The sequence below is a fragment of the Leptosomus discolor genome, chromosome Z, assembly GCF_034619465.1.
Source record: "Leptosomus discolor isolate bLepDis1 chromosome Z, bLepDis1.hap2, whole genome shotgun sequence".
NCBI lineage: Eukaryota > Metazoa > Chordata > Aves > Leptosomiformes > Leptosomidae > Leptosomus > Leptosomus discolor.
Window position 1 is genome coordinate 30,270,219 of NC_141419.1, and position 21,651 is coordinate 30,291,869.

Sequence of the window (21,651 nt, forward strand, 5' to 3'; positions counted from 1 at the left end):
ATCAGGCACTTCATGAGGCCCAGAAACACAGCAGTTAGGTAAGGGTTTTGCCGTGGGTGCTCTGGAGATTGGTGGCTACACCAGGGAACTGAATTAAACACGCTCCTACCAAGGATAAAAGTAATCTAACTCCAGTGATCCCAGTATATATTTTATATCAGCAACATCTTATTGCTTCATTTCCTGGGGATGCTATGAAGTGCTCCATTAGACAAGCATTTCCAGGTTAGTCCTTTCTAAATTAATGTCCCAAATAGATCACTCTATAGCTACAGTATTGGTCTAGAAGTGACTCACAACACAACTGCTTGGACCAGGTTTTCTTACCTTGTTTATTTATTTACTCTACTTGCCTTTAGGGAGCTTAGGTTCATCTTTAGTTTTGACTTTTCTTCTTCAAAGGTATTTGTGCACCTAGACTCTAAGTTGCGTAAGCAAAGATTAATGTTTCGAGGCAAAATGACTTTAGATTTTCAGCTACTAAAATGTACATAGTTTTAAGTAAATATATAAGTGCTCTTGGTGTTACATAGTGGCTGTAGAACCATCCTTACCAGACTTCCTTTATAAATTTGGTAGGCCATAAGGTGGGAAAAGAACAGGAAAATTACTGCAGTGGTACTGTTCAGTCGCAGAGCCAATCCCTTGCAGGTGTTGTGCAGGTGCATGTATGCATACCTAGATATTTCTTCATGCTTACCGAAGCGATAATCAGAATAAGGTAAAAGTGAGTACAGCAGGCAGTATGGCAGTTCTAGGAAAGAAAAAGACTGTGTTACGGATCCTGTTTTGGTGTCTAACAGAAGTTTCACTGAAGTTTGATCTTCCATTTATAAAAACAAAACCAACAAACCAAAAAACCCAAATAAAAAATAACAATGCCTGTTATGTTGTTATGTTGTAATTTTTAGAGTATGCATGTGTATGCTTAATTTATATGTTTAACTGCCCAATATTGTTATAGTATGCAGTACATGCATGCTTCAATAGGTTGCTTCAGGCAATGTCCTCAGGCTGTAGTTGGTGCTGTATTGGGTTTGCATGGCAAGGTTTTGGTGCGAGGGGCTTCAGGCATGTCCTCTGTGAAAGCTGCTGGAAGTTTCCCTTATGTCCAATGCAGCCAGTGCCAGCCAGCTCAAGGATAGACCCACTGCTGGCCAAGGCTGAGCCTGTCAGTGATGGTGGTAGCATCTCTGGGATGATGTATTTAAGAAGGGGGAAAAAAGTTATTACACAGGAGCAATTGCAGCCAGGGGGAGGAATGAGAATATCTGAGAAGCAACTCTGCAGACACCAAGGTCAGTGAAGAAGGAGGGGCAGAAGGTGCTCCAGGTGCCAGAGCAGCAATTCCCCTGCAGCCTGTGGTGAAGCCCATGGTGAGGCAGGCTGTCCTGCTGCCACCCAAGGAGGTCCACAGTGGAGTGGATACCTGCCTACACCCCTTGGAGGACCCCATGTCAGGGCAGGTTAATGCCCAAAGGCGGCTGTGACTCTGTGGGAAGCCCACGCTGGAGCAGGCTTCTGGCAGGACCTGTGGCCCTGGGGAGACAGGAGCCCACGCTGGAGCAGGTTTGTTGCTAGTGACCCCATGGAGGGGACCCATGCTGGAGCAGTCTGTTCCTGAAGGACTGCACCCTGTGGAAGAGACCCATGCTGGAGCAGTTTGTGAAGAGCTGTAGCCTGTGGGAAGGACTCGTGTAGGAGGAATTCATGGAGGACTGTCTCCTATGGGAGGGACCCCATGCTGGAACTGGGGAGGACTGCGAGGACCCCGCCCCCTGAGGAGGAAGGAGCAGCAGAGACAATGTGTGATGAAGTGACTGCAATCCGCATTCCCTGTCCCCCTGCACCGCTTTAGGGGAGGAGGTAGAGAATTGGGAGTGAAGTTGAGCCCAGGAAGAAGGGAGGTATGGGGGGAAGGTGTTTTAAAATTTGTTTTATTTCTCGTTACCCTTCCCTGATTTGACTGGTAATAAATTAAGCTAATTTCCATAAGACAGTGACAGTAATTGAGAAGTGATCTCCCTGTTCTTATCTCGACCCACAAGCCTTTCATTGTATTTTTTTTTCCCTTGTCCAGTTGAGGAGAGGAGTGATAGAGAGGCTTTGGTGGGCACCTGGTTTCCAGCGAGGGTCAACCCACCGCAGGTACAAGTGATGTTCAGTTCATACCTGCATAGCAGGATTGAAAGCTTAACACCTACTGACTGTTGGGAACTGGGTACTGATTTGGAGCTGTCCTTTGTGGGCTGTATTGAGGTAGGGGAATACAGTTGTCACAGACAGGGCTGTGTAAGGTGTGCCGCCAGTGCTACAGCCTGCTCCCATCCCAGTGTGGCTCTTTTTGAGGCTAGGGCAACAGACCTTTGTCCTGGAAGCCTCTGGGAGGATTGTTCTACACTGCTTCTCTTGATACTTACCTCAAAATTAGCGCTCCTTTAGGAAGTCCTTCAATCTGTGGTGGTATATCTAATCTATTGTAAGAGAACATATGTAGACACAGCTTAATTGTGTCTGTCATTGCCCTCATAAAATTTGAATGCTTTGTCATCCTTATTTTTCTTCGCAACACCCTTTTGAGATTGGTTTGTATTGTTTTTAAAAACAGGGAACTGAGTCATGCTAAGATTATTTATTTATTTATTCATTGGCCAGATTCAAAGCTGAGAGCAAACTCTGACCAAAATTTTAACTGCAAGTATCAATCACTTATATTTGGCTTATGTAATGTAATTTAATTCTCTTGTAATAAAGTTATTTCTTGTCATAAGTGCGGATTTTATGTTATTTATATAAATAAATAACATAAATACATAGTCATAATGTAATTATTATTATTATTATTACACTCCAGTTTTGCTGTAAATATCTCTGCCAAGAATTCTGTTGGGGCAGCTCTGGAATTCCTGCATGGAAGAGACTTACAAAGCTCCATCCAGTGCACAACTTATTTCTGTAAAATAGGTGGACCTTGGTTGTGATAATAAATTACTTTAGGGAAACTGTTCATGTAGGAACTTTGGATATTTCACTGTATCATGTTTTCATACCTTCTGAATTATGCTCAGATATTAATAATGAAATACTAATACTACTAAATTTGCTAATAATTCACATAATACTAATATTGTTACGCATTCCCTTTACCTTCATCCTACAGAAAGGTTTTGTACAGCATAAAACTAAGCAACACTTAAAAGAACCCATGACATATTCATAGCATTTGTGGTATGAATCAGTGTGGTAGTATCATGCAATCCAATTCAAAAAGTATTTAAGAAAAGGGTGGCAGGAAAGGAATAGTGAAGTAAGGCAAAGTAGCAGCATTTTTTTTAACTTTTGAAATTGGAGAGAATGAGGCACCAAGAAGATTTTGATAGTGTAGAGCAGCTGTTTTTTCAGATCTGACTGAACTGGGTTACCCACGTTCTATTTTGAATGTGCTAAGTTGTCATTTGACAAATATGTATCTGTCATCCTTCAGTTGCCAGAGAAGTTGTTTCAAGATTTGGTTTCCTTCTCTGTCCCCATGCCTCTTCTCTAAAGTGAGATAGGGCTAAATGGGAGAGGAACAGGAAGAAAAGAGGATGAAAGAGGGTCTTTTGGCTCTCTTTTTTTTTTTTTTTTTTTTTTTTTTTTTTTTTTTTTTTGGTGGCTGAGCGTAGCAGCAGTTGAGGCAGGCCTGAGTCTATCAACTTTGTCTCCTGCTGTTTATGAAAACTATGAGCATCTGCAAAGGAGCAGAGGTGCTTTCTCTGTGTGCTTAGGGAGGTTATTTGGTCTGGGTTTACACTTGCAGGGTTGTGTTTGCCTAAGAACAGCAGTCAGTTTTTTAGTGGTTTACATTTTGCAAACAGACAGTATGGCAATGTCTTTGGAAAAAAAACTTCCCTTTTCTGAGGGGTTGATTTAGTCTCTGGTGAAGCAAATGACTGAGGAATTTCACTGAGCTGCACATCTGGCCCTGTTGGAGAGTATCAGGTGTTTGTCCAATAGTCCACTTACATTCATATCCAATTCACATCCAGTACCTTAGTAGACTTAATTAATAACATAATTAATGCTTATTCACCTTTATTTAGGTGGTTATCAACTTCTGATTAATGATTTTTTTTTTTTTTTTACCAACTGCTACTGTTGAGAATTCTTTGAAAATGCTTAAGCTTACCTCAGTTTTGAAAAAGAAAAAAAGGGGGGGGGGGGGGGGGAACAAAGCTTGCAGAATATGTTCTCCTGAGACTAGTGTTATACCCCAAATTAAGCCTAAGGTATGTTCTTGAGTTCTTGTCTTCATATAGAATAGAAAAATAGCATTGGTCACAGTGTTGCTGACTTTTTTTTTTTTGCCTGGGTTATTTGCATGCATGTCTCCTAAGAGCATGTTGTATAAATTTGTAAATTTATCATATGGTATAAGTATCTTCCATGTTGATTTGGTTGCAGATGTCTTTTGGCCACTCACAGTCCACACCAGAGTGTTTTTCATGGTATTGCTCTCCTCCCCCTTTTGAGAGTTTCATTTAACAATTGGACGAAGCAAGCTTTTTAAGAGGGTTTTGTAGTCAGAATGTTTGGAGACAGGCTTGAAGTCAGTTAATCAAAACAATATTTCTCTTTTCTGCTGTTTGTCCATTACATGTTTTTCATCTTTAGGTTACTGCTTTTCAGTGGCAAAAGAAATTTCCTTGGCCTGTCCTGAGTAAAATGGAAATCTAAGTAGCCATTGATCTAGTCAGAAGATAATTATTTAAATTCTTATTATGTCACCTTTTCGGAAGGTGCTGTGAAGATCAACAGCAGGATTCAGCTTTCCCTTGTGCCAGCCTCTGCTAGTAGAAGTGTTAATAATGGCATGAAAATAGAGGTTAACACTTAAAGAAAAGTGTTCACTTCTTTTCCATAATCTTTCTGTGTTCTGGTTTCTTGCCAACCTCATAGTTCCTGTGTTAGATTAACAAAAGCAGTAGTTGGCTTATTGATTTTAAATGTCCACACATTAATGCATTTCCAGATTAGACAGTTAGTATTCCTTTTCTTCTAAACTAAATTGTTGGTTTTTTTCTTCTCTGTTCCCACTTCTCAAATCTTTCTTCCACTTCCATCCTTCCCCTGCCCTCATTTTCCCTCTAAAAATATTCTTAGGAATGACTTGCTGATGGTATGCCGCCAGCTGAATATGGAGGAGTCTGTCACAGAGATCATGCACCAGCTGGGAGCAGATGAAAATGGAAAAATTTCCTTCCAGGATTTTAGTCAGTGCCGCATGGAACTGGTACGAGAAATCAGGAAGGAGGAAGTGGAGCTTTCTGTGAAATCGGATGACTCTTATAAAAAGAAAAAGTTAAGGGATAGGATAGCTTCCTGGCCAACTAGCAGCAATAACAGTTTAGGTAGGTATGACTTTTAAATGTCTTGTTGGTGTAATTTAACAAAAGATAAACTTAAGCGATTTTGTTACCAATTTTACTGGCATCAGGATTTCCCCTAAGGGGCTTTGTGAATAAGCTTTAGCATAATTTTATCATGTATTAGAGTGCTGTTGTAACTGATGCAGTTTGGTCATTGGTGTGTAGACTAGAATGTGTGCAGAACATCCTCTTCTAAAAATCCTACTTGCACAAGACAATCGTATTTCTTGAAAGGACAGGAGCTGCAGAACTTAGCTGGTTGCTGAAGATCCAGTGAGGTCTTTGTCTGTAAAGCCCAGACTTACAAAGACTAGGTCAGTAGGTAGAAATACAAAAAATGAGGAGAGAAATAATCTTAGTCTTTTGTCTTTCAGATGTAGTATACTGTAGGAGTGTGGAGGATTCTTTAGAAATCATTCCACTTAGTTCAGGATCTGAGTGCTGGAAGTGCCTTATGATTTAGAGAGTACAAAAGTTCTCTCATTTTGTGTTCCCTCCACTGAGCGGGGTGGGGAGGAACAGGAACATGGGATGTGGGAAGGGATTGTCTGTGACATTGAGTCCATTTTCCTTGATAGCACTAATAAATCAGTATTAGATCAGAAATGGTAACAGCTATGATATTCTTCCTTTCACCTTGTAACAGATACAAGAGACCAGAGGTCACAGCTTCTGTAGTCGAAAATCCCCAAGTGCAAGGTACTGTGGAAAAAGCTAGGCATGTTGTTAGTGCTGTAGCCCTGTACAGCAGCTGCATGCTAGCTAAACGTAACTGCTGGCCCATAATGTGGAACTGATCTACAACTGTGCTTCAGAAAGCCATCAGCCTCTGATTGTGTTTAGAGCTGTGTCCTCAAAACCTTTTGTTTAGACTACGTGAGCCTAGATTTTTTTAAAATACTTTTTTAATGAGAGATCCAGCATTAGTCATTACAATAGTCTTTCTTTGCATGTGTCCTAAAACAAGTTAGGAATATTTTTTACAGTCAGGTAGACTTCGTGCGTCTTCCTGGAGAGTTTGCTTATCTGTGGTCTGGCTCCTCATGTAACTGACCTGTTGTGAAAGTCCAGTTCTCTCTGAGCAGGTTCTTGTAGATGTTCCACATATGGAGGGTGTCATGTTTCAAATCAGATTTACTTATTTGAAGATAGTTGGTGTTACTGGTTTGGCGGAGTGATACTGAACATACTGAAACCACAATACACATGTAAGTTACACAGAGCAGAATATAGCAGTGGCAATACACAGTTCAATCACAATACCAATGTGATTCCCAGCGTGTCTCTAATATGCTCACCATCATGACACTGGGCGTCCCCAGTCTTGCCAGGAAGGTACATGTGGGTCAAAGCCAGCTCAAGCCCATTCCTGTCTTTTAAATTCTTTTGTTAGTTGTTTACATTTTTATAATCTTTATGTTGGGCTGAGCCGTATATACCCCTCACCTTTGTTGGCCTGGCTAACTCAGGGAGACAGTCACACTCTTTTAATGAACTTGAGGGGAAACCTTTACACCACCAGCTGATGCACTCAGCTGTTGACAGCTGTTTTCTAAAGCAAAGACCACCCTTGGGTCCGCTCAGTGTTGAGATCAAGTCAGCTTCTTTGTAACAGCTGTGATCAGTAAAACCCTGCATTATTCCCTGAGCTTCACAGGCACAGAGCCCTGGCCCATCTCCTCTGAGCCTTCTTCCATGGCAGGGGTTTACTGGTCAGTCACACCTGTCTCTACTTTTACAGTAGTCAGTCTCCTAGAATGTGGAACTGGGTGTGTGTTGGTTTTGGGGTTTTTATTTTTGGGGTGTTTTTTATTTGTTTGTTTTGGGGAGTGGGTTGGGTTTAGCATGTTGTTCTGTCTTCTAATAACTGTGTACGTTTATGGCTGGTCATCTCAGGCACTCAAATTTTCCTTATTTCTTTGTACCTTTGGTTAGTTCCTTATCTTCTTGCTTTTTAGATTGACTGTGTTTCTCCCTCACCATCCCATCATTTCATGCTCATTGGCTTTGTTTTTTTGGCTTCTCATCAGAGCAAATCTGTTTCACAGCTCTGTTTATTCTCCATCTTACCTCTTTTACTGCTTCATAGTCATATTTTGTCATAGAGGTATTTTGTTGATAACTTTTCCTCTGTTTATTCTTCTTCCATATGTATTCTTGTGATGAACTGTGTAGTTTCCCTGCCCATTTATCCATCACTGTCTGTACTGAGTCTTCATAATACTTGGGCTTAGTTGCATTTTCACCCCTTGAATCTCTTTCAGGAGCTGAATCAGACTATGGTTCAAAACCAAGATCATGCTTCATATCTTTTTTTATTGGATTAAGAATGGTGTGTGTTCCCTAGCTCATATAATTATCTTCTGCCTCTGTTGGCTGTTTTTCCAATGCTGCCACTGTTGTGTTTTCCTGCAAAATAGAAAACTACTTCTGCCCTCAGACTTCCATACAAACTTTCTCTGTTTGCCGACCAGATTTCTGGCAACTTGGGTTTAAAAATCTTCTTTCTTAGACAAACCAGCCTAATAATTACGGTTTGTAGTAATCAAGGGTGAAAGATAGGTTCTCAACTTTACATGAGAAGGCTCTGCATTACAGTCTCGAAATGTATCCTACAAAGAAATCTTACTAATTGCTGCCAAAAGATAGTCATACGTGAACAATCAAATTTGTTAATGTATACAATTCAATCCCTACTCTTTTTTCCTATTATCCAGTTTCTGTTAGTTGTACAAGAGTAATTTAATGCATTTTAAAGTTGGTGAGTGAATTCATATTTCTTTTAATAATTTATATATATATATATTTTAAAGTTCAGTTAAGTCTAGAAGACCTTTGAATTTCCTGTCTTCGTACGTTTCACTCTGTGCTGCTGAAGCCTGACTATTTTACTCTACTGTGTTTTTAAACCTATAGGAATTCATGGGTTTTGTACTTGTCCTGCCTTGACTCTTGCAGATTCTGTAAGGCTTTTTAATAATTAGAGAAGATATGGAGATGCTCCCCCATGTAAACAAAAAACAAAATAGGAGGGAATAATAATAATGAGAGTTTAGAGTGCAACTGATTTTTATTTGGCTGTAAACCAAAACCATTGTGGCAGCACTTTTAAAGATGTTCTACAGATTATTTTTTTTAAAAGAGGCAAGGAAACACCACTGTAATGTATTTCTGTGATATAAACACTGCACAGAGGATGAACATAATGGGAGTTGAGGAATTATACTTGCAGTCAAGCCTGAATTATGATCTGCATATGCTTCCATGCCTTTCATGTCTTTGAGGGCTCATGTATGTACTCACTAGTGATGAAAGCATTGATTGTGTTACATTGGCTGTTTGCTGTTGCTTTCTAAATATTGTTTAAGATGGGAGACATCATGTGCAAATTCAAACACATGAATTTGGTCAATGTTCTTCTTTTTGTGGGGTTTTTTTTTTTTTGGACAAAGAACACTGTTTTGAATAAACATTATTTTCAAAGCATTTATAGGGCTTTTTTTCAAGACCAATTTCTACATAATGTGTCAGCTGCTGATAATCTTTGAAAGCTGTTATCATGTATCCATGTGAGGTGCATAAATGATAAAATTTCAAAATTCTTTTGACTCTCACTGAGTAGCAGCTGTCCTGGTGATCTGAAGCAAAGGAATCCAGCCTCTGTCATGGGCGTTTTCACACTGTGAGTTTGTGTGTAATTGTGCAGAGATTACCAGTCAGACAGCATTTTGTGCAGGCATTTCTAGTAGCTGTTCACAATTTCTTAACAAAGAGTGCAAAATCGTATGCATGTATCTAAATAAAATATTATCTTTGCTACCTACAACTTTTGCATTTCATTATAACGAAAATAACTGGGGAAAAAAAGATCCTAAGAAATAATTACATCTATGCCACTATTGAACTTGATCTTACCCATCATTTTTTATCACTGATATGGTTATTCTAATAATTTTGCCCAACAAATGTTTCTACTCCTGTGTTTCCAGGTGAGATGCAGAAGTAAGGAAACCAGTGACTGTTTTAGTCAAGGTACATGACTCAGATTTGTTAATACCCAGTCGTGTCTTTGCTCAGTAAGACAATCCATATGTACCGTCTTGACAGTCAAATGACTGTATAGATTTAAAAGTTTAATCTTTTATTCAAATGCGTGAAAAAGGACATCTTTCAAGTTATTAGAATCATGGTTTTTGCTGCTGGATGTCAGCAACTCAAAGCTACTATAATGTATTGTAGTTCTTACCTGACACTATTAATGTCAATGGGAGCTTTAACAATAATTTGCAAGTAGTGACTGCTAGTTTTTCTGTGAGCAAATGGAAGGTGAACTTTGTTAATGTTCTTCTGACATTGTTTAAAATATAATGGAAATTAATAAAAGAACTTTTGAAAGTATTGCTGGGGTCTTGCAGTGACTGTATGCTACCTGACTCTTTAATACAGCATTTCAGTAGGAAATGCAGGAAGAATCTGTTACTGATCAGATTAAATTTCCAGTTATGGAGACTGAAAGCCACAATGGGCACAAGAAATCCGTGTGAATCATCTAGTGAGTGGCGGAAGTGGATTGCTTGGTGAATTGAGAGCCTATAATGATTTCCTGTGTATGATTTCCTCATGAGAGAATGATAACCTCTCATGATTTCAGGCAGGAAGTTACCTGAACAGTTGTAGCTTCTGTCAGGTTTTTCAGTGTTATATAGTTTTAGATGTCTTGTATAAAAGCTAGAATTAAAATTATTTATATAATATGTTTTATAGATTTGTCTAACCTTTTACAGGAACTCAGCAAATTAGCATTTTTTTCCATTATAAAGAATGGACGATTTCTAGTACCTGTTGTTTTTGAGGAGGAACAAGAAATGTTAGTTAATTAGTAAATTCTTTCTTTGGACAGCTGAATGGTTTCCTGTCCCATTGAAAGCCGCATGTACTTACTGATCTGATTTCATATTCTAGATAAATAATTATGAATACCAGAGTTCATAAGCAATCTTTGACTTTAGGTTAGTAGTTAGTAATTAATTCATAGCCAACTCCCCTATTCTCTTCACTGAAAATAAGTCCCTTAAAAATTTCATAATGATAATGTATTTACCTTGTGGATCAAGCATGAAAATTAATCAAAGAAATGGTAGAAATTCAGCCTCAAATTAAGCTTATAGGTAAACATAAGAGGCAGTCCAGTTGGGGCTGAAAAATCATTGCTTTTGCTTTGCATTAATTCCATGTTTTATCTTACTGCAAATAAATTGCTTTCAAGAAACTGATGCAGTGATTACATTTATTTATGCTATATTTGATTAAAAACTGCAGAGCTCATACAGGCTTAAAGGTGTGCTGCAGATTTTCTTGAGATTTATGAGCAAAGTTTCACCTTAGATTTGTTTGACTGGAAAAGCTGTGAATATGTGCTAGGCCAAATCTAACTACGTATGAACTTCGATTAGCTGTAAGTTGTTCAGCTTATTACTTTAAAATATTGTTTTGATACTGCTATCCTTCTGCAAAGCAGCAGAATATAGGTAATTGTTACTTTATTTTTTTTTTTTAGTAACGTAGAGTGCAAAGTTCTATGAGCAGCAGAACAAATGAACCTGGATTTCCAAGGGATTTGTAATTAACAGCTGACTATACATTGCAGTTTTAGTAAGATTACTATATGTTAAACAGTAGTGAATCTACAAAGGGTGGAAGTTATCCCTGCAGAATGGGTTCTCTGGTGTCTGATAGGGCAACAAACGTTGTTGAAGCTTTCTTACAGTTTGAGTATTTGTAAAATGTAAGAACAGCTAATCTGCATTAGACCAGAGGCTTTTCTGAAACAGTATCCTGTCTCTTAGAGTGGTGAAAAGGAAATGGTTAGACAAGATAATAGAAACTGGGTGAGCATGTAATGATGCTTCACAATTAAATTTCAGTTCAGGGACATTGAACTAGAGATAGTTACACTTGTTCTTTTACATGCATTGCCTCCCTCCCTCTGTAATATTGTCTTACAGAACTAACTCTCTGAATCCATGCTGATCTTTAGCATTTGCCATGTCCTGCAGCCAGGAGCAGCACAACTTTCCCTTTTTTATGTAAGGATCAAACTCCTTTTGCTTTGCTTCAATTTGCTGACCTCTTTTTTCTGTGGGTGTGGGCTGTTTTTTTTTCCTTTTTTTTTTTTTTTTTCCTAGTGTGTCTAATTGAAGTTGAGCATTGCATCACACCTATTATTTTTTTCGGCAGGAGCACTAACTGAGTCTGTCATCTCTGTGACTTCCATAGAACTTAGAGGAATTCAGTGTATTTGAGACTTTGACGGCACTGTCAAATGTCTTTGAAATTACCAAGTAGCTTAAAAAACTGGAGGTAAGGGGGAAGGCAGACAGACCAGTGGGCAGAGCATGCCTGCAGGGGAAGTGCAGGAAGCTGCCCTTCTTGATAGCTGCTGCTACCAAGAGTCAATAGAACAGTTGGCCCAGACACAAGCATGTAGCTAGAGCTGGAGTCTGGTCCTTGGCCTTCTTAGCACCACCCAGCTCTACAGAGCACCACAGATCTGGCTAGTTCCAGAGTGATGCTACTGCTGTCCGTGCTTCTTGGTCAACTCCAGTGGCAAGACATGGAGCTGTGGCTTGGCATATGAAGCATGAAACTGGATTACAGCATCACTTCTTCACTTTTGTCCCTGTTTATGCTTTCTACACGAACTGTGACAAGCTTGAGAAACCAAAAGGCTTATGTGGTGGTTGCTCTTCAGCTGCCCACTTCTAATATCGCCAGTGTCGTTTATAAAACAACAAGCAACAAAATTGCAATGACAGATATTGAGGGACACAGGGAAGACAAAGTGTGAGCTGACTGCACTTGGTGTACATACTACACTTAGGATATGCACCTAAAACTGTGCATGAGCCTTCAGTGGGCTTTGAGAAATGTAGCTGGATATTTATTTCACTAACTTTAGATCTACAAGAGAATTCTTTATTGTAAATTCTTACATATTGTTTTATATGTTCTCAAAGGCACATAATTTTACTGTTTCATTCAAATCTTGACTTCACTTTCCATTTGTACTTTGTCATATTTTCGTGCCAGAAGCATTATGGTCTATTAGGTCATTTGTTTGATACTGTTGAGTATTTTTGTGATCTCTGTAATGCTATCAAGCATGTGCATTGTATTGTATGTTCCTAGTACTAGTAAATGCATGTAAAATGCTGCTCATATTCTTTCAAAGTACGTTTGCTTGTCTTGGCATAGTATCAGAGTGTTCTGGAGCTTTTTGTTCTTTGAGGGGTTTAGAAAACACTAAATCTAAACAAAAATTATGGAAGGTGTCAGATGCATTTTTTCTAAGAAGTCCAAGGCTTTTCCTTTTTAGAGCAAAAATTATTAATTTGGTTCAATTTTCCTCTTAGATCTAATTTCATTAAACCGATTTCTCGAGTGAGTTACCTTAGTTAGTCAGGGTGGGGTATAGCTCTGGCTTCCTTCCCTTAGAGCTTCTTATCCTCACTTCCAATCCTAATGAGCAAAGGACTAAAATAACATAGCCTAACACAGTATCTCCTATGCAGTGTTCATCAAACCAGATAAAGGTATGATGGGAGGAACAAGACCTAGATAGTGATCCCACAGACCCTTGTTTTGGAGATTCCTCATTTCCCATAACTGCCTCTCCCATAGCAAATTACTTCCTTCTAAGTCACTGGAGAAGAGTTGCAGAAAGTTCTGATGAGAACTTTCTCTAGGACTGAATGCTGAGTTGAGAATGCATTTAAAAATTATCTCTGTGCAGACTTTTTTTTCGGAAAAAAAAAGGAAATCTCTTGTATTCTGAATTCTTCTAGAACTTCTAATGGGCGTTTTATATCCAGATATAGTAACAGCTTTATGTATTTGTAAACAAACATTCTCACTCACCTCTGCATGCAAGGACCAATTATTATCACTCTGTTGCCATGCTATTATTTATATTGTTTTGTCATCTGATGCAAACTAATAAATAGGTTTTAAACTCTGTTTCCTGTTAAATAGGACAGAGTTACTCTAGCTGACAGGCTTTGGGCATGTACCAGTGGTAATCACGGACAGCGAAGCTGGAGCCGTTGGTCTTTGATTCCTGTATGGGAGTGGTTCTCTGACTTGCACAGAGCCTTTTGTGGTTATCTTGTGGTTTTAAGTAGATTTTCAGTAGGTTCCATTCCAGACATAAAGAGTTCTACAAGAAGGGTTTTGTGAACAAAAAAGCTATCCTCATTTCCTCTTTAGTTTCCTATAACTCTTCCAGGAAAAATATCACAGACAGCAGGATGTGAGAGGAAACACTTCTTTTCTAATGTGTTACGGAGACACATCCTCTTATGTAGAAAACAATGGAAATTCAGTAAGCTCCAAATAAGACTATAATTTTCACTTCTCTGGTTAGGTTGGCTTAGTATAAAGTTAATCCCTCTTTGGAACATAGCTTCTTTTCAGTTGTTTTGACTTACTATACTTCATATGTTGCTTGAGCAATCAGAGCTCTCCTCAACTTCTAAATTTTGTTTAAAATGCATTTGGCCCTTGCAATTTTTGTGTCACCTCATGAGAGTTGAATGTCTGAATGTCCAAAGACTTATTCTCTTTTCCTCTTGGTTTCCTGTCCTAGCCCAAATTTTTTATAGCTAGGCCTGCTCCTTGACATCTTACTCAGCTGACTACTAAGTGCAAAATGACCATTCTATGTTAAATTTGTACATTTTCCCCTTCATTCTTTTGCCTCCAAAACTGTTATTACTGAGTTTAGTATGGAGTTTTGAAATGACTAGTACTTTTCACAAATCTCCTTGTTGTCATTGTTGATAATAGTACGTGTTAAAAATTCCTACTCCTTTTGATAAGTTGTCACATTTTAACTGTTGAATAAAAGATTAGCCAAAAAAATGCTGAAAAATAGCCATTCTTCTGGTAAGATAATGCTTTTGGAATACGGAAGGATTCTGTCTTCAGTCAGTCAGAATCTGAATTGTGAATATTGAACAAAATGGAAGTGGAAAAGAGGGGAACTGTCTGGCTCGCCTTAGAAAACTGCGAGGTCACTGCATAAATCTGTAACCTGTTTATTGCCTGGTGAGTGATCTGATGTGTGAAATGAGATGGTAGAACTGGGTGGACTGTATCTCGTATCTCCAGGAATTGTTGTATACATGTAGTAAGGCATGAAGAAAATGTTTTAAAATAATTGTGCAATTTCTGATTACAAAATCATGGCTGAATGAAATAGGTTTTGGACCAGAGGCTAACGCTGAACTGCGAGGGCTTAACTCTGCCCACTCAGCAGTAAAGTCATCATATTCTAGAATGACATCTCTCCCAGAAGCTGTGCCCAGTGCACATATAAATTATATTCTGTGTAGATGTCGGAGTTCCTCAATAAGTTTAAGTAACTAAATGCCACTGATACCTGATGGAAAACAGTGGTCAGACTTTGAATCTCTGCTGTTAAGGCTTTCCGCGTTGAGTGAGGTGTAACTATGTAACCTAGAGGCTTGTTGTGCTCGTAGCGTCTTACATTGTCAACTGTCTTCATGTTTGCATTCATAAGCCAGACTCATTTGAGAAGCTGATGCGGGGCTAATTGTATAGTACCTCACTTTTCATGATATCCCAGATTCTTTCAGCAACTTATACATCCAGTGCCCTACCATCTTGATGGGTTATCTTTCCTACTCTGTGAGCAAAGATGAAATCACATAATGCTTAGTCCATCAGCATAGCCTGGTAAAGTTAACCTTTACCAAACCAAAAAGCCTGGCTGTATGGGTAGACTGGTAATTATGGTAGGCACCTGCTTCTCTGTTGCAGAGTACAAGCCTTCTAGACAGAAGGTTCACTGTTAGTAGAGAAGATGAAATGCCATTTTCTTTCTGATCAGCGTGATGGGATGACACCAATACCAGAACACAGACCTCTGTGCTGTTACTGAGAGCTTTGCAGGTGATAAAGGAAGATTAAGCTAGCAAGAAGTCTCAGTGCAGATCGGCAAGGTATCCTGTCACTGAGATAGTTGTCGAGGGAAATGATTAAAGTTACTTTAAACAGCTTTGGTACAATTCACCAACGGCAATTTTATCTGATTATAGAATTTTGTATGTCTATGTGTCATCAAACTAAACTGTCCATTGTTTTCTTAAATGTGATACCATATGCCAAAGTTTTTAAATAATTGTAAATTGTAAGGAAATAAGTAAGAGCTGAGGCTGACTAAATGAACAGGAAAACATGCAAAGGACAAAATCTTTAAATACAAGTTTCGCCATGATTTTGGTTGCCCTGCTGTGATTGCCCTGACTGCTGCTAATGGATCCACATATGTCAGTTGCTCTACTCATCTGCTCTACAAAAGGCTGGAAACAAAAAGTTCCTGTTAGGTACTGAGTGTTTGCTATAACATGAATTTCACGCAGAATTAATTATAGGTCAAAATAGGCAAGTGCTAGTAGTACTAGGAAGGCAATTAAAGGAATGCTTGTGTAGAATCAGAAGCTTTTATACTGCACTTCTAGAGAAGTCTGATGCAGTCCAAAAAGGATTGCTTTAACTGTCTTACTCTGGAATTGGAATATTGCTTATATAATTTGAAAACAATTATATGCTCTTGTATTACTTGGCTGATACAAATATTGAGCATTAATTTTTTTTTCTTCTTAGTAGTTGTAATAACATCAATTTTAAGGCATGCTTATTACCTGGGAATTTTAATGATAATAATTTTGTTCCATTTAATACAGAAATTTCATGTTTTATATGGTTCTAAGTGTAGACCACCAGGGAAAACTACTGTGGGATGTGTGTAGTTCTGTAAAGACTAGTTCTTAAAAACAGAATTAGGAACTATAGATTCCTAATTATCAGGTTGGGTGTCACCTTTTGGTGTGCCATCATACCTAATGGTCTCTTCTTTCTGCTAACTACTCTAAGAGCAAGAGTTGTATGTTAATTACAGCAACATATGAGAATTGTATGTTAATTCCTGACTGAATTTTCACTTACAACTGAAATCTCAGTTTTGACAACACCAGAATTTTCCTGAAGAGCTGAGACTTGAAAGGTGCGTGACCCAGGAGGACAGCATTTTAACAGCCAGAGTTTCGGAATCTGTTGGGAAAATAGTGGGCAAATACAGAGATTAAGGTTAAGCCCAATATAAAATACTGGAAATGTCTTCCTTTGTGATAGTCATTTCTCCTTGTGTTTTTAGTATGTATGTTTTTAATTAGCAGTACAGAATTGAACTTGTAAGAAAACTTGGGTTAAAAATACAGTCACAATGCAGTCATAAAAACCCTATCTTTCCTGGATCCATCTGTGACTGACAGGTGACTTCTGAGTCAGCTGAGTGTTGTTAAGTGCTTCCAATCTGATAGCAGATGGTGCAGTCTATGAAGGCCTCTTGGGTCTCCAACAAAGCGACTGTTGTTAATTGAATGAATGTGAAAGCTTTTTTGCAGAACAGCATCATTTGAGTAATAAGAGATTTAGTGCATGTACTCTGTTGAAATATGTGCCATGTTTAGCTCAGTAGAAAGAGGATTATCTATCTGATATAATCAGCACTCTCAATTCTGTGGCTGACGACAGAACTGATCCCCTGTCTGCCTTAGGCTCCCGAGACGTTTCTGCTGCTCCAGCTCTGTGGGCTGATTTTTTTTGCTGTACCGTGAACTGTAGCCACAAGAGGGCAGAGATACCTAACATTGTGCATAGTCACTGGTCAGTACACTATGCACGACGTTAAATGTTGCTGGGAGCAGTACCTTAGTTGAGCTCTGTTGGAGAGCTTGCAGTATGAAGGTAGATTAAGTACGGTGGTGCATGCTCTTGGTGTAAAAGTAATTGAATTAATCTTTAATTGTTACCTGTACCTGTGGTAATGAATCGTGGTAATTATATTAGTATAAAATGTAATCCTTTTTTGTTTTGTGTTATTTTGTACATGTTTAATGACTGGCATAGTCTCATTACAGTAAGGCAGAGGAACTGCCTCTGGGTTTCCTAAGTCGGTTTGTCATGCATAACTGCTTGACAGGGTGTTAGGGTGTTGACCTAAAGCTACAGATCAGTTGCTGTCTTGCTTCCTTTCTGGCTGATTTTCTATTTGCACTTTTGCAGCTTCAACTGTATTGGCAAGGGGGAGGCATTCTCCTAGTAGTTCATTGTATAGTTTATTGTTTCTCCCTGGCATTGTATTGAATAAGTGATAACCACTGATTAGTAAATGCTTACTTAGAATGCTAATGAATGTTGAGAAAGAGAACTAGCTCACAAAAAGGAAAAGCTTTCAAAATAATAGGATGGCATTACACACAATTACTTATAGTTTGATGATTGCATGGTGGATTTTGAGTTTTGCTCTAGTCTGTGGCTCTGGATTCTGTTCTGATTTTTCTGTTAACTTAGAATGTGTGATTGGACAAGGCACTTAAGTGTTTTTAATCTTCATTATGTTACATATGAAATTTTACAGTGCTGCCCAAGGTTATTAAATAATCTGATGTCTACCGTGGAATATAGGAAATTGTTGTCCCTAAAACATAACAACATTTGTATAGGAAGCAGAAGCACCCAGGAATTAAATAGTAATAAAATAAGAAAATTTTGTTAAATTTGTTTTAGGGTTTAAGCCCATCTCTGGCTGTAGGGAATTGGAAGGATTGTACATGGAGAAACAGCAACACTGCAGCTTCATTATACAGAAACTTTCTCTGAAGCATTCATTGTTTTTCACTGGCTACATGATCATATTATGGCATTGATTTGTAAAGAAACACCTTGTGACTGATGTGTCTCTGAAACTTGAACAGAAACAAGGAATCCTGAGACAGTAAGAAATGCAGTGCTAACATAAAAGGTGATGAACTATACAGCTAAACTATACAGATTCACTTTTTATGTTGGTATTCAGTAAACAAAAAGGTGAATTATGGTTTTTGTCTTTTGTTCTTTGATCACTGCTGCTTTTCAGTCTGACATGGTAACTGACACTCATTCAGTGGTCCTTAGCTGTTGTAAATTACACTGGTTTTACTCTGTACTAAATAATGTATGTAAATGCTTTCATTTTTCCTTCTGGATCTTACAATTTAGTAAATGATCTTTGAACTGAAAATGTTATTACTTTTTTTTTTTTTTTTTCTGGCACTGTCAGCATGTGCAAGACTGGGAGTAATGGTGGTGGAGGCATTTGCCTTTTTTCTGTCTGGAAAGACAAGCAGGCTTATTCATGTTTCAATAGTGTGCCCTGGTAACCACAAGGGCCAAGCAAGTGCTGGACGACATCAAGCACACCATAGCCAGCTGGTGGAGGGAGGTGATTGTCCCACTCTACACTGCACTGGTGCAGCCCCACCTCGAGTACTGTGTGCAGTTTTGGGTGCCTCAGTATGAGAAGGACATCAAACTATTGGAGTGTGTCCAGAGGAGGGCGACCAAGATGGTGAAAGGCCTCAAAGGCAAGACTTAGGAGGAGCAGATGAGGTCACTTGGCTTGTTCAGCCTGGAGAAGAGAAAGCTGGGGGGTGACCTCGTTGCAGTCTGCAGCTTCCTCAAGGTGGGCAAGGGAAGGAAGGGGAGGTGCTGGTCTCCTCTCTCTGGTGACCAGTGATAGGACATGGGGAAATGGAATGAAGCTGTGTCAGGGGAAGTTCCAATTGGACGTTAGGAAAAGGTTCTTCAGTGAGAGGGTGGTCAGTCACTGGAACAGGCTTCCCAGAGAAGTGGTCACAGCACAAAGCCTGCCAGAGTTCAAGGAGCATCTGGAGGATGCTTTTAGTCCTACAATTTAGTTTCAAGTAGTCCTGTGAGGAGCAAGGAATTGGACTCGATGGTCCTTATGGGTCCCTTCCAACTTGAGATATTCTGTGATTCTGTGTGTTCTTTATACACCATCCATACTAGAATGTTCTTCTATTTCTGCATTTTAGGTACCTTCTCAGGAGCCAGAGAAAGCTGGGAGTATGATTCAGGAGCAAGAGATCTTCAGAGTCCAGACCTCCAGAGTCATTTTATACTACAAAAGGTTTTGGAGTATGGTGGAAGCAATGTGACTCAACAGGCTGCTCTGCAGAGACTTCTAGCTCAGGCTTCAGATTTTAGCAACACTGTTAGAGGAAGCTACTTAGAACTTGCCAACACTGTAAGTGCATTTTGCATCTGCTTTTAAGTTTTGTAGAAATTTTTTTCTTGGGTTTTTTTTTTTTCCAAAGAGGCGTATTAATTCCAGCCTTAGAGCCTTCATGGAAACACTGCCATGCTGCTGTTTCCTTTCTTTTACCAGAAAACCAATGTGATTTTAGCAGCTGGTAGGTGTACAGTATTTCCAAAGCTTGTATAACTGAGTTTCATCAAAAAGGTTAAAAGTCTGTGAGGAGCCAAACTGAATTTATACAATTGAACAGAAGAAGAGTTGTGTCTGAAAACTTCTTACCAATTAATTTTTTAAAGTATGGTGTCAGACTGTTCAGAAATGTTGTGCAGAAAATTCTTCCCATGTTATTTCATTACTGCCCACTAAATTGTTTGGTAATTGCTTTAAACCCTTGGTGTGCTAGCACTGTGGGTTTTTATATCTACACACAAGAACTATTCTCCTTTATAAAAAAGCAGATAACTGTTGAAGGAGTAGGGCATTATTTTTTGCTTCCCCATCAGTGTATTGGGATCAAGTTTTTAATTTTAAGCCAGGCGTGTTATAAAAGGCCACCCATTTTGTAGCACTTTTCTGATTTATGTTGCATGGGAGTTTAAGTGGACATGACAGTGAAAAGTTTCTCGTATTTAAAATTAGAATCACAGAATCACAGCATTTAAGGAGTTGGGAAATGACTGTTTATTGGCACGCTTGACTTTGATGAAATAAACTCCTAGTTCATAGTATCATAGGATAATTCAAGCTGTAAGAGAACTTCAGGAGGTCATCTAGTCTAACATCTTGCTCAAGGCTTAATGTTTAATGGAAGCGATTGCTGGCAGCAGAGGAAAATCAACTTCTTTAAGCTGCGTTATTTGAAAAAAAAAAAAGGTGAAAAATATTCTGAAAGTGTCTTCAAAAGGCTTCTAAGTTTTATTTAAGTTCCTGAATATGAGCTAATACATGATCTAAAGTTTCCACATGTAGACTGAAAATATGTGGATATTAAAACTTACCTAGGGAGAAAAGAGTTCAAGGAAGTTGACAGTTCCTTAAAGGAATTGTAACTTCATTTTCCCTAGGAAGGGTAGTAAGGGATGAACTGCAATAAATCATGAACTCCTTGATCTTCAAAACTAGACAGAAGCATATGGAAACTGGAAAGTCTAGAATACGAGCAGACACACACGTATTATAAAGAGGGTAAGATGGAGAACCTGGGAAATCGTAGGCCAGTTAGCAGTTTTATGTATACATTCTAGTAGCTTTCTGGAAATGTGAGCAATTTTAAGAGAGTGAGAGAGAACATGTAGATTTGTAAAAGAACAATCATGTATGGTTGGACTTGATGATCTTAAAGGTCTTTTCCAACCAAAATGATTCTATGATTCTATGTCCTTCCAATCTAATATCTCCTTTAACAGAACAGTAGACCTTGGAGATAAAAGAGAAATGTAGTAGATGTTGCGTTGCTCCAGTAAGACATCTGACCCTACCATGGATAACGTTGTCATCATCAAGGCAAGAAGCATCATCTAAATGTAACTACTAATACATAGATATTAAACCAGTTTGAAAATTGTGAGGCACTTTTTTTCTTTTAACGTTTCCTGAGCTGCATTCTGTCCTGTGTTCTCTGACTTGTGTGAAAACACTGGCAAAGTCAAATCGATTCTCCGACTTGTGTGGAAACACTGGCAAAGTCAAATCAAACTATACTGGTGAAACAAGTACTTTCTCACACTGAAAACTGCTCTTACAATAACTCATTAAAAAGGTTCAAGTCTAGGTCTAAGGAAGATAGGAGTGAATCAACATACAACTTTGTGTTCAGTTATACATGTTCCATAGCCTTGATTGACTTGCTTAAAAATTACATTTTGGAAAGACATGAGCTATTTCATACTTGATTATTTTAAGGGATGTAGAATGCACTTTAACAGAAGTTTAGGTAGAGCTGCTTAAGACCGATATAGCTGTGCAAAAAGAGTGCCTTGCATACTTTTGTTTCTGGATTAGGAACTGTGATTTCCAGTGACCTTTTTTGGATCTGGAGTTCATTCAGGTTTCAAAATGGGT

The 21,651-nt window shown here is 38.6% G+C and overlaps 1 protein-coding gene across 1 annotated transcript in view; it reads left to right on the forward strand.

The window, feature by feature from the left end:
- Positions 1-21,651, forward strand: part of MCC (MCC regulator of Wnt signaling pathway) — a 211,745-nt gene that overhangs the window by 17,308 nt on the left and 172,786 nt on the right. Inside the window, exons 2-3 of the mRNA XM_086479759.1 lie at positions 5,143-5,390; positions 19,367-19,578. Coding sequence (XP_086335885.1) covers positions 5,143-5,390; positions 19,367-19,578 — 460 coding nt within the window. The remainder of the gene's footprint in view (positions 1-5,142; positions 5,391-19,366; positions 19,579-21,651) is intronic.